This window comes from Pipra filicauda, unplaced genomic scaffold, assembly GCF_003945595.2.
Source record: "Pipra filicauda isolate LSUMZ 115617 unplaced genomic scaffold, ASM394559v2 scaffold380_size693359_pilon, whole genome shotgun sequence".
NCBI classification, from domain to species: domain Eukaryota; kingdom Metazoa; phylum Chordata; class Aves; order Passeriformes; family Pipridae; genus Pipra; species Pipra filicauda.
Window position 1 is genome coordinate 88,281 of NW_024104510.1, and position 15,389 is coordinate 103,669.

A 15,389-nucleotide genomic window follows, 5' to 3' on the forward strand; every position below is an offset into this window, starting at 1 on the left:
CACAACAAGAGCACATCAGCTCTGTCTCTTTGGCCAGTTCACTGTTGCAGTCAGTTGTTCACTATTTTGACATTATCACTGCCATTTAACAGTCTACAAAATTGCCCAGTCTAGCCTGCTTTTCTAGGTCTTATCCTTGTATGAGATTTTAAAAGACAAGTGGAGGCATCTAAATTACCTTCAGAAATAAAAATCTTCTACATGACAAGTGAGTATTGTTCTCATTTACTAAGATCCTGAGATAAAGTTTGTTTGGTAGAGGTTGATCTGCTTTTATATGTAATGACTCAAATATCACAGGTTTTGGGAAAAAAGTATTACATAAAATAAAGCCATAAATATAATGGCTGATACAAGAAAACTGCACTTGGAGAATTATGAGAGCATTTTCTAAAGCAGTAAGACAGTAATTTCAGGTGTCAAGGCTTCTGCTTCAGTGAGGTGTTTATTTTTAGCCCAACCATCATTATTTATCGATTCCTGCAATGCTTCTCTCCACTCTAATATGCTGCACAGAATTATGAGCTACATACAGACCTCAGGAAGGCAGAAGCCATTACAACCATGTGAACCCCCACTGTTCACTAGATAATATTCTGCACTTCCTAAAGGCAGGAGATTAGGTAGGTAACAAATTTCCTAAAATCCTTCTATATTTGGCAGCCTGCCATTTCCATACTGCTTCTACAGATATCACTGAACTTGTAGGACCTCCAAACCAGAAGCCAGCTGGGGAGCAACAGAGCAAAGAAAGAGTTTGATCTTTTGAAAGACAGTCATTCATATACCCTTAAATTCAGGTGTAAATGGCAGAGAGTTAAAATTAAACCTGTACTAAACTAAATAAGTACTCCCATAAGCCCCACATAATTTTAGTAGAGAGAAGAATAAAAAAGTACCAACAGGGAAAAAGGGCAACTGTGATGTAAAACAGCTTAGGTGTTCATGAGATTTATTGTGAACTACTTACAGAAACTTGTTTTTCCCATATGTGGGAAAATAATATTCTTGCTGAGCAGATAATTCTATTTCAGTTCTTTAGATCATGGTTTTTGCCTATCTTTTTGCTCAGCTCAAGTCACTTGTCTGTAATAGGACAACATATCATCTAAACTTTGGTAAAGTGGTTCCTGCTTTGGGGTGTCACTGCTGTCAGTCTGCACTGGAGGTGCCACATCCTGGGTGCTGCAGCCACTGGCCTGCGTTCCTGGTGGCACATCTTGGGCACTGCTGCCACAGGTGTGTGTTCCCGGTGGCACATCCTGGGTGCTGCAATCACAGACCTGTGTTCCCAGTGGCACATCCTGGGTGCTGCAATCACAGACCTGTGTTCCTGGTGGCACATCCTGGGTGCTGCAATCACAGACCTGTGTTCCTGGCGGCACATCTTGGGTGCTGCTGCCACAGGTGTGTACTCCCGGTGGTACATCCTGGGTGATACAGCCGCAGGTCTGCATTCCCAGTGGCACATCCTGGGCGCTGCAGCCACAGGTGTGTATTCCTGGCGGCACATCCTGGGCGCTGCAGCCACAGGGCTGCATTCCCGGCGGCACATCCTGGGTGCCGTAGCCATAAGCCTGCATTGAAAAGGGCACCTCGTGAGCTCCGTAGCCGTAGCCGTGCATTGGTGGCACCATCCCTGGCGTGCCATAGCCATAAGCCTGCACTGGAAAAGGCACCTCGGGAGCGCCGTATCCGTACGCCGGCATGGAGGGTGGCACAGCCCGGGCTCCGTAGCCATAACCCTGTGCTGGGGGCAGCCTGTCCTCATCGTCACTGCTGTCATCCTCCCCTGACGACGATGCCTCCTGAGTGTCATGGCCAGAGGTCTCTGCTGGTGCTGCCTTATCCTGAATGTTGCTGTTGGAACCAGCGCTGCTGCCGTTGCCCTGCACCGATGGCATCTGTTGGTTCTGTGCCCTCTCTGTTTCCAGTTTTTCAGAGGAGGTTTCAGGACTGTTCAAATTTCGACTTCGGTAGTTATCATCTTTCTTTTGTCCCAAAAAGTAATCAGAAGGTGGTGCAAATTCTGGATCTCGCTCATCTCTAAGTTCTTCCTGTTTCTTTTCCCACAGCCCAAACATCAGTTCTGTTAGAAACAGGAAAATGGTAGATTTAGCATAGATTTCAGGGGCTGAAGGTCAGTCAGAAAGGGGAGAAACAAATTAGCAAACAGAGTATATACAACTGTGTAAAGCCACCTGAAGTTACTTTTCCACCTAGTACTACATGGAAATACGAGAATCTAGTGCAGATTCCTTTACTGAACCACACGTGTTTCACTTTGCATTTTAGATTAAGCTGCCCTCTGCTTTCTGAGTGTAATATTTACTGCATAGTACAGTGCTGCTTGAGTGTCAGATACTAGGATTCCTCAGAGGTAGGAAAAAACCAGTGTCCGGCAGGAATAGGATTTAACAGACAGGATCTGAAATTTTGGAGCTTTAATGGAACCACAAAGTTTCCCCTCACAACGTGTCATCACTTTTTATCCTCATCCTGTACCTGTTTGTGTAAAACATCCTGCCATCGTGTAACACAAACCACAGAAGTACATCAAGAAGAAAGCACACTGAAAGACAGTAAATCTTATGAACTATGAAATTTGTCATTTTGTCATTCTGTCAACCTGTCTGGATCATCCAGAAATGGAATAACTCATATAGAAGTAAAAATTATGAGGATGTTATAGCAGCTACTGGCACTTTTCGGTCACTGCCCTGGACACTGGATAGTCATCGATACCAAGACAGAAAGGACTTCATTGTTTCTCAGTCTTAGCATACTTTGTCACAAAACAGAAATGAAAGTAGCAGCATGCATGTTGTTTCCCAATGATGTTCCTGAATCTACATTTTCTTACCTTTGCCTTTATCCCACTCTCGGACATAAGGCACACCAGGCTTTGTATCTCTTCTCTCCTGGATGACAACCTCCACCTTCCTGCTTGCTGCAGTAACTCTCAGAGGTTCTGGCTCCTCAGTAACAGCTTTCAGCTCTGTGTTACAGGAAGAGACAGCAGGGTTTGTCAGTTACAGGATAAAATCTATATGAACCTCACAGGTAAAAATAAGAATGTTAGCATGGTATCCACATTTCATTTACTGGATAAAACGATTTACATTCTTATTCTTCTGAACAACTGTAACAGTGAGCAGTGGCATGTTACTGTTCTTCCTTTCCAGAACACACAGTTAATCACTGGCATAGAATTTTGACACAGTGAAATATTAGCTATGTTTTACAGTGGGAGACAGACAGTAAATTTGACTACCAGTGTCATAAGGGAGACAGTGCAAAGATAGGAATAGAATTCAAATTCATCATCCTTAATCCTACAGTCAGCTGTATCTCCAATTTACAGACTGCATTGAAATTGTTATAGTGTATATTGTGTGATATAAAAAATAACTTGTTACTCCTTTTTATTCCACCTCCTCTTAATAAAAAAAGCTAGTAAAATGTCAGCAACTCTAACCTCAACCTGCATAATTAACCCATATAATTCCTGCTGTCAGGTGGGAATCAAAAAAAGGCTACAATCTACTCACTGTATTTCTACCTACATTATTAATCTATTTCTAGCATGATTTTATATCTACGCACATATGAACTCTCGCTATCCTAACAGTTACACTAATTGTATATATAGAACACACAATACCAATATATATTAAATGTCCAAACATAAATCTAAATTAGAGTCTGCCTATCCATAGATCAAGTACAAGTTGAAATAACAAAAACTTAAAAAGGCAGCAGTTCATACCTCCATTCTCCAGTTTTTCTGCCTCTTCTTCTAATCCTGCTTCCCTTAACTTTTTAACCTTCCGTGCTCGAAGTTTGGACAGTCTTGCATCTAGAGCTGCCTTTCTCTTCTCTTTTAGCTGTTCACGTTTAGTTCTCTGATCAAGTGTCTTAACAGCAAAGAAAAATATGAATTAATCTCTCTTCACAAAGCAACTAAAAGCAATCCTTATCAAGTACCAGGTTTAACAGGAAAAAAGAAGCCTAATATCTTTGAAGTCAGGCATCACCTGGCGTAACACTCACAGAACAAATCTAAGACAGTGACCACTGAAACAAGGCTGCCCTCATGTCCCAGTTTGCTCTTTACACTCATACCTGCTCCCTCAGCATGTCCAGCGTTGCCCGTTGTTTATGCCTGAGTTCTTGGTCCCGAGAAAAGGCGAAGTAACCAACACCAAGCTGTCTGGCCTCTGAAAAGGAGAAACCCAATAAATTTAAGTTACACTCAGTTTGTAATAGACAGTAACTACGGGCACCAGGCACCCTGCTTTCAGGCATGGAATTACTCCCAACAACACACATTGCACAGATGGCTAAAAAGGGCTTGTTTTAGATGATACATAAAGTGAAGCTTCCTGAAGGAGAAATACACTTGAGAAAAATACAATTTGAAGAAAAATAGATCTAGATTTAAGTACTGGTAAATTATAACAGTTATAACACATACCTATTCTTTTTCATACAGACACAGGAAGTAACTTTCCCTTGCTTCCTCTACAACTAATCTCTTTGATGATACAAAGGTAAGTGATACAAAGTATGGCACTGTACCATTTTCTCGAATGTCCTCATAATGTATGGGTCCCATGGGTTTTCTGAGGGCTTCTTCTTCTTCCTTTTCCCACTGCTGCCTCTGAAGTTCTCTTCTCATATCTTCAGATAACAGAGTATTCCCATCAGGTTCTTGTCTAATTAACAACAACAACAAAAAGTTAGGGATTACAGAGCAGAACTTAACAGTTTTACAGTATCAAACAGTGAAAGTATGATTGGGTCTGATCCAGCATTGCAGTTTTCACAAAACACAGATCGTTGTAGGCACCACTTAGTAATACAATGTTGATGATTCTGGTACATGAGGACAGAAATATGAAGTTACCTCTAGAACAAGGTACTGGCAGAACATGTTAATAAAGACTAACAAAATTATATCCTTTTTCAGAAGCTTTATGAAATTATTATCAAATCACAAAACAGAAGATGAAATAATCATGGTTATTGGTATCTGCGGGGATTCTAACAATCACAAAGAGAAACATTTCAGATGTAACATAAGAAAATGAAAGGTATTTGAAATAATAAAAAGCCATTTACCCTAGAGGTCCATGCCAAATATTAATACCCAATATGGAAATAATTTTAACAGAAGACCTGTCAGCTGTTTAATGGAAGAGCAAAACCAAACAAATGGAGGTCAAACAAATTAATTTTAAATATGATGAATTTGGAATTGGTAAAAGACTATTGTCAGTTTCCAGGTTAAACAGAACCAGGAATCACTTCCCTGGCATTTTAGGGAAGGTATAATAAAATACGGTTTCTATACAGGGGCCCCATTTTAAAAGATACAACAAATATCTGAGATTGCTAAGTCAATTTATTAAAACCTTTCTCTGCAAACTATGCAAATCTAGAGAAAGCAGTAGCATCAACAACTATGGATTGAGAACAGGGTGACAAAGCACAGCCTTGCTTCCTTCTCATTAAAACAATGTATGTTAAATACTGAGAGGAATATGCAGCTCCATTAGAGAAACCACACCTTTTCCCTTGAAGTTCCTGATCCATTTTAAGTAGACTTGGCAAATCCTTCTTCATACAGCGTCTAGATCGGCCCAAGAAATCAACATAATCAACCCTGTCATGAAAGAAAAAGAGATTTGATGCAAAACTCCTATTTGCAGATTTATAGAAATCTTAAGCAGAAGGTAGAAGCAACAACACTTTCCAAAGGGTACTCATCACCTCATAGTCTCTGTGTGTGACAGCTGCCTCTACTTTTCACTTTACATGTTCCAAGGTTAAGAGGACACATTGTGAACAGGGCATACAACAGTTGTAACAGGCATTTACTCATCTTCCTTTGAGCTCCCTGTTCGCCTTGGCAATAAAATGGTGTAAAAGATGTTCAAAAGTAACAATGTCACGTAACTTTAACAACAAGATGAAACTCGGTCTAGTGCTTGCTTCCCATGGTGAAAATAATGACACAGCATCGATTTCTTGTGGATATGAAATTGTTACAGTACATTTCAAATATCAGTCTAAGGCTCATTCAGAATAGGCTGATAGTGTGCGTTCAACTGGTATAACAAAGGCTGACTAAAATGCAAGTAAAATGTTCCTTTGAAGCTATTGTGCTTCTTATTCAGCTCTTTATAGTATTGAACACTTGATTTACAGTCGTCAAAAAAGCTGATAAGAGCTGTACTTATTATCCTGCAATTATCCCATTCTAAATAACTGATATTACATCTGATAATCTGGGTTCCAAAACCCAAACTTTTAAAGATCTGTACTTTTAGTAAGTTAAGCCTGTTACACAGTTTCTAAGGATATCTACAGTTTAGTATATACTCAGTGGCCTTCAGTTTTTATTGCAATGAAACATAAGTAGAAAAGAAATCTGCATTCTCTATAGTAAAGATTTAACTATGGCTGCAGAATAATTCGCATTAATTATGCTAACACCCAAATATCCTCATTAGGATATGGCCTCACTGAGATGGCCAATGATATGTGTCACTGACGAGAGATGTAGGCAATGATAGCAAAGCACCATGTGAACAGTGAAATGTATCAGTTTAATTTTCTGATACTTTATGGTGCTGGCAGCACAAAGCAGTTTGAGCCCACCACTCATTGGTAGTTTCATCTTGAATTTGAGTATGATGCTGGTGAGAGGTCTCTCTGCCTTTCCACCTCAGCTGTCTGCTGGAATTCTGCTGGATTCATTCTCCCAGTTTATTCTGAGCCATTACATTGCAAATCTTATCTTGGTCGAATAAATTGAAGAATGGTGGTGCTGTTTTGTATTGGTTACTGCTGGTTTTAACTGATTACCAGAAGTGAAATCTCATGTTCCTTAAGCATTTCAAACAAATGGACAAGGAAAATGTTTAGTCAGACTGGTTTCTTAATTATTCCTAATGTCTTGGATGAAAAATTAGTGGTTACTGGGAATGACACAGAAAACTGTCAGAGACTATTTGCTGTGCTGCAGTTAAAAAGTGGAAGAAATGCTGGAAAATCGTGTTCCTATTCCAATCAGGGTTTCTCTCCTTTAAGAGGAGGTCTTACAGTGAAATAATTGCTCATTTTGTAAGTCAAGCACAATTAAAGAAGGGAAGATGAATACAATAAAACCCCCAAGTTTTTCTAAAATACATTTCAATTCAGCACATCAAAGTGTAAAATCGTACCCACACTGTGATCAGAACTCCCATAAACTATGCAAGAAAATAAGAGTGGATATTATGATGTCTCCCTTATAGTACATTTCCTTGAATGCTATTTCTCAAAATCCTGGACATAGATTCTATTGCAGGGTTACCTGTGTGGAAAGGAAAGTAACAAGAAGGACTGTCTTTAAAGGAGAAATTAAAGAATGTTACCATCTCTTCTCAATGTGCAGTATTAAACAAAAAAAAATAAAAAAAAGGGCGCCGCTTCACAAACTTTGGAGAATAATATTATTTTCACATGCAATTGCCAAGAGGTAGCCAAGGACAGAGAAGCCCAGTCAGTAGCACCAACCATTCTTCCTCCGGGTCCTCGGGCGGTGGAATGTCTGCTTCAAGTTGAGTTTCCTCATCATCTGACTCTCTTTCTGAAGTCTTTCCAGCAGCTTCGCTCTGCCCCAGCTCCTGCACTTCGTGCCTTTTGTCTATGATCTTCTGAGTGAAATCCACCAGGTACAAATCCTCGGTTTCTTCATCTAAGGCAGAAAATCGATTCTCAGAGAACAGCCACGAAAAGAACAGAGCTGAGCACAAAATCAATACCAAATAGCTACAATCAGCTTTTCAGCTGCCAGCAATGCCCTTGGCCACACTATTGGGGAATATTTAAACCTCATTCAGTGCCAAACAAACCCGGAGCTATCAATTGGCTCCACGGTGATAACATCTATTTCTGAATCGAAGTTTTAGGGTATTGTGCACAGAACAGAAAAGGCTGCATTCTCTGCAGCAAAACATTCTCTGCTCATTAACTATTTCAGAAGCAAAGGGTTTGTCATGTAACAGCTCAAATGCTTTTTTGATGCTTAACATTTGGTATGTTGGTAGCAGCCCAGCAGTCACAAGGGTACTTTTTAGAAAAGTAGAGAAAAGTGGTGGGGTCATGCAGACAAATATGGACATTAGTAAAGAAAACGGAGATTAATTGCAAGGAGATTTGTATTCTGTTTTAATAACTGTTTCTTGCAAGGGACTGAATGTGTGAGAGAGGAAAGGGACAGATTAGCATTCGCTAACTCTCTTAGCTGCATGACTGGCATTCATATATGGACCAGTCAGACTCCCCTCCTGTTCTTCTTCTCTTCATAAACGTCCAAGAATTAGAATGCAGGACAGAACATCAGCAATGCAATCCAAAGACTGCACAATGGAGAATAAATTAATTTTGTTTTTCTAAGATACTGTACTGAAAAAAACAGAATATAGTCCACCCACCTAATGAATGAGTCAAACAAGCCCCTAGTGCTTTACTACGTCAGGTAGTCCTTCAAAAAGTAATTATTTTATTTTCTCTAGCAAATTTATTTTTTCTCCCTTTCAAAGCAGAATAACACATGTGAATCACTTTGTATAAACAACTTGAAAAAATTTCCCATGAAGATCAGCCGTGAATTCATAGTATAGTTGCTGTCAAACACCACACAGTCAGAAATACCAACTTTTAGGGTGAACTTCTCAAAAAAACTGTGTATATATACACACACACACATATATACATGCAAAATACTAATTTTAGACTGGTTTTCCTTCACCTGGAAAGTCGCCTTTTGTCATTTTCTCATACAGCTTTGCTTTCTCTTCTAGCTTCTTCCTGAAAAAGAAAACAAAAAATTAACATTGCAATCCCACCAATTCCAAACACAGATCAAAGTGATCAATTTAGTCTTAGATAAATGGAACTGGAAAGTACTGGGAGGGCTTGAGATGTTTATTAGAAGCTGACTGATCCCTGGGTTTTGTTTTGAACCTTCACTGGCATTTCTGAAGATACACAGTTATCCAGTTCCAGAGTTTATACTGAAAATACTTTTACTGAAGTTACAGAATTAATCTTAAGTGTTATCTGTCAAGTAGGCAAGAACATGATGTAACAAGTATTCCACCTCTATCTAACTACTGTGGTCTGTCAGATAAATACTGGAACCTAAATTATTATTTGCAGGTATGAGATAGTGGAAGACAGTTTTACAGAAAAAAAAAAAGAAAAAAGAGATAATGTGGAGTTAATCTTCAAAACTGAAGAGAAAACTGTAGCTAATTTCTGGAATTGTAGAAGACAATTTTGAAGAGCAAGGAACTACTTAAAGAAGAACAGCAAATAGCTTACAAATGGCATTTTCAACATATATCTTTTTGTACAACCAACCCATTTAGAAAATGAGGCAATCCTTGCAAGAAAGTGAGCCATTTTCTGTTAATTCCAAGAAACGCTTTGCTAGAGAATTCTAAAGTGTTGCTGTCCTGGCTTGTGATTCTAAAGATGACTTAAAAAAAAAAAGTATTAACCTGACACATTTAGACAACTGTGATAATGTGAGGGCAGGTATCCCTGCGAGAACATGACACTGCTGGGATGCAGTTTGTACATTACTGGTAAAGAGCATGGAATTGATGCTGGTCTTACTGGTTGGTCTAATGAGAACTGCTGGCCCAAAACGTGTGTAACTTGCTTTTTGTGCTTTTCTAAACACTGAAAATCACATTCTACAAAGCATTCCTTTCTTAAAGAGCCTAAGAGCTACCTTGATTGATCCAATATGTCCTGCTCTTCTGTCTTCTGCTCAACATCTTTTGAGGCTCGATTTGCAACTCCTGTGTTTTGTTTGGTCCAGATGCTTGGTTTCTGTAGAGAACCATTTTGTAACAAAAAATAAATGAAAATACTGAAATGGTAATGATTACAAAAACATTTCAACTCCATAATGCAATCACTGCTAATCAATCATAAAAGACTTTGTAAATAACATCTTAAACGTGTTTGACTTGAGACTATACCTGTGCTGTGGAATACAGCAGGTATGTCCTAAATTAACACAGACTCCAGTATGGTGTCAGAGGGAAGGACAGGCTGAGAAGCTAAAAAAAACCAAAGGCACTCAAAAACCAGACAAAAATCTATTCTGGCAAAGATGTTAAGGTTAAAAAAAAACCCCTAACTATCTTGCTAATTAAGAACATAGTAACAAAGCTACAGATTGTTTCTATTCTCCATTACCTCCATCAGTTGGCCTGTTTGCAGCGTAACACTGTAAAAGCTGTGTGTGTTTGAAATATGACAGCAACAGCACATTCTGCTTCTAGAAAGCTACACAATGAGTAAAACACAGAGTGCAGTAAAGAGCAAAACACGAGAGATAATTGTGTGTTCATTATTACACATCACAAACACACAGCAGAGCTTTTAGCAAGGACAGTGACTCTGGAAGTCTCTCATCCTCCATCCTTTGGAACCATACAAGATCTTAGATGAAAGAAACACCTTTTCCTATAGTTACAAAAGCTGTGGATCCTTAGGGAATGAAGATTAACAGGTGATTTAGATGGGCATAAGCACAATATTAAGTTTTCTGCTGTGCACAAGAATGTCACCAGAAAATGAAATTTAAAGAACAATCTCATCACGTACATTTTATATTTGACCAGTAACACAGCTCTAAGCATTTATTTATTTATATTTGAATATTAACTTCCTTACTTTAAGGAGAAAGAATGACAAAAACAACAATGGAAAAATATTTCTACCTTATTAGAGGTTCTGGGCTTTGCAAAGACACCAGCATCTTTCAATAGCTTTTCTTTCTTGAATTCCTCTTGCTTTCGGAAGAGTTCGGCTTTTAGATCTACCAGCTACATCACCAGCAAAACAACAAATAAATAACCAGGACATATCAGAAGCATATACATCAGTTACTGCAATAAATAACTGTATTTCTAGTAAAACAATCTGCCATTTACAGTTATATGAGCCTTTGATTGCATTTTTATGTGGAACTTCAAAGCACTGATCTGATCACAGAGACCACTCAAGTTTACAGCAAACATACAGAATGTAAATTATGATTAGGGATTAAAACAACCCCAAGGATATCCTTGGTTCTTTTCTACATGAGAATAAGGGAGACATAATTCCATACAGATCTTACCAGCCTCCTGAGGGCAAACAAATAGAGAAGGACTAATGAAATAACACTACTGAATACGAAAAGGGAACTTTTAACTACTAGATAGTGAATAAAATCCTGTCTTGGGAAAGCATTGATAAAAGTTTTCTTTCATAAAACATATATTGTTTCCCACTGCTTTATATACTGTTTATATAGTTTTAGATTTTCTTTTTTTTTTTTTTTCTTTGTTTGTTTGGTTTGGGTTTTTTTTCCCTAAATATATAAGTGGCATTGCCATCTATGACCAAGGTCCATCTCAGCTTTTATTAGGAAAAACATCATCAGCAGGGATGTTATCTTGGAATTACAGAACTAGTCTGGAAGAGGATATTGTGCCACTTTCCCTGCAAGTCCTACAGAAGACAAATTTCACAGATGTACATGAAATGAGGAAAGCAGAAGACTTTGGCATTAATATTTGTCCCAAGAACTAAAGCATTTGCTTTTCAGGTCCCTAGAATAATGACGTGTAGTGTTGTAAAATCACCCTTTTCCCCACTGTTTAGAAGTGCCCTAATTTTATATTTACATCAGGAGTGAGGGCAAATCCAGCCCGGGCACACTCGGGTTTGGAGGGCAGTGTGTGCTCCTGGTCAGGAAAGAAAGGGGGCCAAACCCCAACGCCGAACATCTCAGACCCGGGATGTGAAACAGGGCGCCAGAACAGCCCTTTAATTCAGCGTTTGCTGCAAGGACCGTGCATCTCAGTGGGCTTAAGGCGAGGGCACAGAACACCAGCACCTACACCATCACCAGCACCACCATTTCCCTTTCCCAGTGCCCTGTTTTCCCTGGAAGCGGTGGCACCCCAGGGTCGAGCCGCACGGCCTGTGCCGGCCGGGCCCATCCCGCGCGCGGGCGCCCCGCAGCTGAGCACGGCCGGCCGCCCTCCCAGCCCTCCCAGCCGCGCGTGGGGAGGCGAAGGGGCTCATTTCGCCGCTCCCCGGCCCGTCACTCACCGAGGACGCGGCCACGTCCAGCGGCTTCTTCCTCCGGTCCATGGCGGACCCGCCGCCTTCTGTGCGGCCCTGCCGTAAAGCGCGACGGCCGCGCGGCGCTGTCGCGACAGGCGGTGAGGGCGGGCGGGCTCCCCCCGCCGCCATGTTGGGGAGGTCAGGGCAGGGCATGAGAGGAGACGTGGGAATTATACTCACGGTACCCCGGAATGCCCAAATAAGGGACAGTATACTCTTAGAGAAGTCCCAGAGAATTAGATAAGGGATGTAGCTCGAACGAGCAGGATGTAAACTAAGCCCCGTGTTCCCAAATAAGATAAAGAATGAGTGTTACAGTTTTTGGTGGTGGAACACAATGACACTGTGCCTGCTCAAGAACTGAGGTCAAGACGATGGAGAAGACCTGGAAGGACCAAAAAAGGACTTCCAGTAGGGGTGTGAAATGAGGGTTTCTGGTAGGCACGGGCCAAACCCTTCAGGTCTCCTGTGCAGCTGCAGGGCTGGAGCTGCTGTGACCGGCGGGGACTCTCTGGGCTGGACCACTGTGGCGAAGAATTGAGCTTGGCAGGGGCTAAATGAAGAAGTACATGGTTGAAACTTGCTACCAATGTTGTCCCAAACACGGGCTTGTTACCCAGGGCCAGCACCAGTTCACACACTGAGGAGAAGTATTGCTGTTTTCTATTCTAGTTTGCTCCAAGTGGGGACATGGGTGGTAACCCATGAAAGGCTAACTCACCTATTGTCAAAATTTCACACTATTCATACATTTTAACAAAGGCATCAGCATTCATTGGTTACAAATTACAAAACTTTTCTCTTAATTAGTACTCAACGCCCAAGTTATATCTCTCACTTCTCATGGTAATTAGTCCCCAGGCACAGTTCTTCCTTCTAGTTGAGTCTGGGGTCTATTTTGAGTAGGTGATCAATGAGTCGGTGGTCATGATCTCCCACTGCTGGAATTACCTTTCCCACAGTTACTGCTCAGTGCTGACTTTACTCCTGGTGGCTCTCGTCCAGACAGCCCATTCCTCTTGGGATTGTGTTCTCTTTTCCTTAAAACAACACATTAGCCAAGCATATGATGCTTACAATGCAGTTATTAATCATAACTGTCCACCTACAGCTACTGGTTAACAACTGAAAAAAAATTGCGAACTTTGACTCAACTCCCTGTAAAAATTTTGAGGGGCTTGATATCATCAACAGAAAAAAACAAAAACAAAAAAACCAAAAACCAAACCACATCAAAAAGTCCCAAGCACAACCAGGAAAAAAAACAAAACAAACCCAAAACTCTCTTTCCTGCCTGATAATGAGTGCCACAGAGATGAGAGCTGGAGATAGCCACGTCCCTCAACACCCATCTGGGTTCAGCACCACTGCCCTCTGGGTGCCTTGTCCGAGCCCTGAGCTGTGTCTGTCCTGTTGTCCTTGGCTCTCTGCCTGCATGGATCCAGCTGAGGGAGGTGAGATTTCAGTCACAGCTTTGCAGTACCAAAAAAATGTCATCCATAACAGCCAAGTACAAACCCACCTACAGCTTTGTAACCTCAGAGAGGAGCACAGGTGGCTGTTGGGGAGCAAGGTCCAGTTTTACTTATGCTGGGAAGCTCTTTGTATCCTTTATCATCCCCCTGGAGAAATGGGACTGTCTGATAGGTTTTAATTCAAAGTGATTCTGAAGAACACATTTTAACTGTGGTTGCAAGAGGAAGCTACCTTTCACTTGTCTTTATTAAAGTGGAAAAATATAAGGTACTCCGATGTTATTGCTTGGTAGTGTGACAGCTGATAGAAGCACCAGATACAGTTCTTTTGATTTTTGAAATGTGCTGCCTTTGTGTTTGGCAAGCTGGGTCAGGCCCATATTTAATAGTTTATGGACACAGGATTGCAAAGCTGACAGAGATACTCAGTTGCTAAGAAAGCTGCATCAGTATTCCAGGGAGTGTGAAGTGTGCGTTTGAGAAAGAGCAATTTCTGGCCCTAGTGAAGCTGTCTTGCTTTTGGTTATTTAAAAGGAGAAGGGGAATTGTTGAGAGACAACAGATACAGAGAAGTACAGGTCATATCAGAGCCATGAAGTTTAGTATTTTAATCTGCAGTGGAAGAAAAGAAATGAGCGTTACTGAAAAATAGGACAAAGGAATGGAAACATCTGTGCTGTTCTAATTTAATCACACTTCAACAAACCTCACCTAACAACAACGCTGAGAAGAAAAGACGGCCCAAACCCAGCCTCAGGTTGGTCCTGATTAATTCCCACCTTTTATTTGGAGGCAGTGTCTGTGAGGGCACATTTCCCCCCTGAAGTGCATTAATCCTCCACATTGCTCATGTTCTACAATATAGCAACAGGACTCTCTCACCTGTCAGGGTTTCCAGTGTTCCAGGTGTTGAGCACTTTCAGGAGCTCAGGAGTATTTTTATCTTGAGATTCTCGTAACATGAAGTTCCTGAAGAGCTGACAGCCAGGCTTGGTTCTGGATACCTCCTTACAACTGCAGGTGCAAAAACACATCAGGAAATCTTGGTCTATTGAAAACTTGGCCTGTAGAATATAATGGCCGTGGCTAAGATGGATGGTTGAGGCTCTGGGATAGAAACTCTATGTGACCAGCTTTGGAAATATAACACTAGACACTGTGTAGGTACTGCAATGCTTCTTGATCTTTTCTGACTTAAATGTGAAATGATACAAATGCTGAGTCTATTTAGGATACTACTCTGGAAGCCACTTTTTTACCTGTCTTTTGTCTCTCCCCTCCAGATGCCTGAACAAACCTTTGCTTGCAGGATTCCTTGGCACAGCCTAAGCCCCAGTGAGGCTCTTTGCAGCTCCTTACTGCATTCTGTCCTCACTGCTGCATTTTTCCCTATGACTTGCCCATAGCTCTTGTAGCTTGTGACACCATCCTGACTTCAACTCCTTGTAGCACTTTTCTTCTTTACAAGCAAACCGGTCCTGTCTTGTAACGTTAGAAGCATGTTCTCTTTTTCCCCATCTACAAATCTGTTTGGTTTTTTACTAGCTCTCTCCTTCCTGGACTCTGTTTTGTATTTACCTGTCTGAGCCATTCTGGAACAGCACTCTTTCTGGTTTGGATGTTGTAAAAAATGTCTCAGTATCACCTCAGCAGCTGTCTATGTATCAGGTGTTACTTGGATAGTCTCAGGGATATTCTTGGAATGAGGCCCCTGGAGGTGTCAGC

At 40.9% G+C, this 15,389-nt stretch overlaps 1 protein-coding gene across 3 annotated transcripts; it reads right to left on the reverse strand.

The window, feature by feature from the left end:
• Positions 1–926: 926 nt before the first annotated feature.
• CCDC174 (coiled-coil domain containing 174) lies at positions 927–12,261 on the reverse strand. 3 transcript variants are annotated; one of them, XM_027713865.2, is made up of 12 exons: positions 12,175–12,261; positions 10,794–10,898; positions 9,794–9,894; positions 8,804–8,862; positions 7,567–7,747; positions 5,573–5,668; positions 4,582–4,718; positions 4,126–4,220; positions 3,770–3,917; positions 2,864–2,998; positions 1,368–2,089; positions 927–1,283 (listed from the first exon to the last, which is right to left on the reverse strand). In XM_027713865.2, exons 1-12 carry the CDS (start codon positions 12,214–12,216, stop codon positions 1,074–1,076), a joined length of 2,031 nt encoding a protein of 676 aa, XP_027569666.1. In that variant the 5' UTR covers positions 12,217–12,261; the 3' UTR covers positions 927–1,073. The 3 variants fall into 3 exon arrangements, with proteins under 3 accessions (XP_027569666.1, XP_027569667.1, XP_027569663.1); XM_027713866.2 differs by having other exon boundaries at positions 927–1,250; positions 1,335–2,089; XM_027713862.2 differs by having other exon boundaries at positions 927–2,089.
• Positions 12,262–15,389: the final 3,128 nt, after the last annotated feature.

Excerpts from the sequence above, each read along its gene's own strand:
- CCDC174 (XM_027713862.2), bottom strand. The coding sequence starts at position 12,216 with ATGGACCGGAGGAAGAAGCCGCTGGACGTGGCCGCGTCCTCG. Across the intron at positions 4,719-5,572 it reads CAGGAACTTCAAGGGAAAAG|ACAAGAACCTGATGGGAATA; the intron begins GTGTGGTTTCTC and ends GTTGTTAATTAG. Across the intron at positions 2,090-2,863 it reads AGAGTGGGATAAAGGCAAAG|AACTGATGTTTGGGCTGTGG; the intron begins GTAAGAAAATGT and ends TGTTTCTAACAG.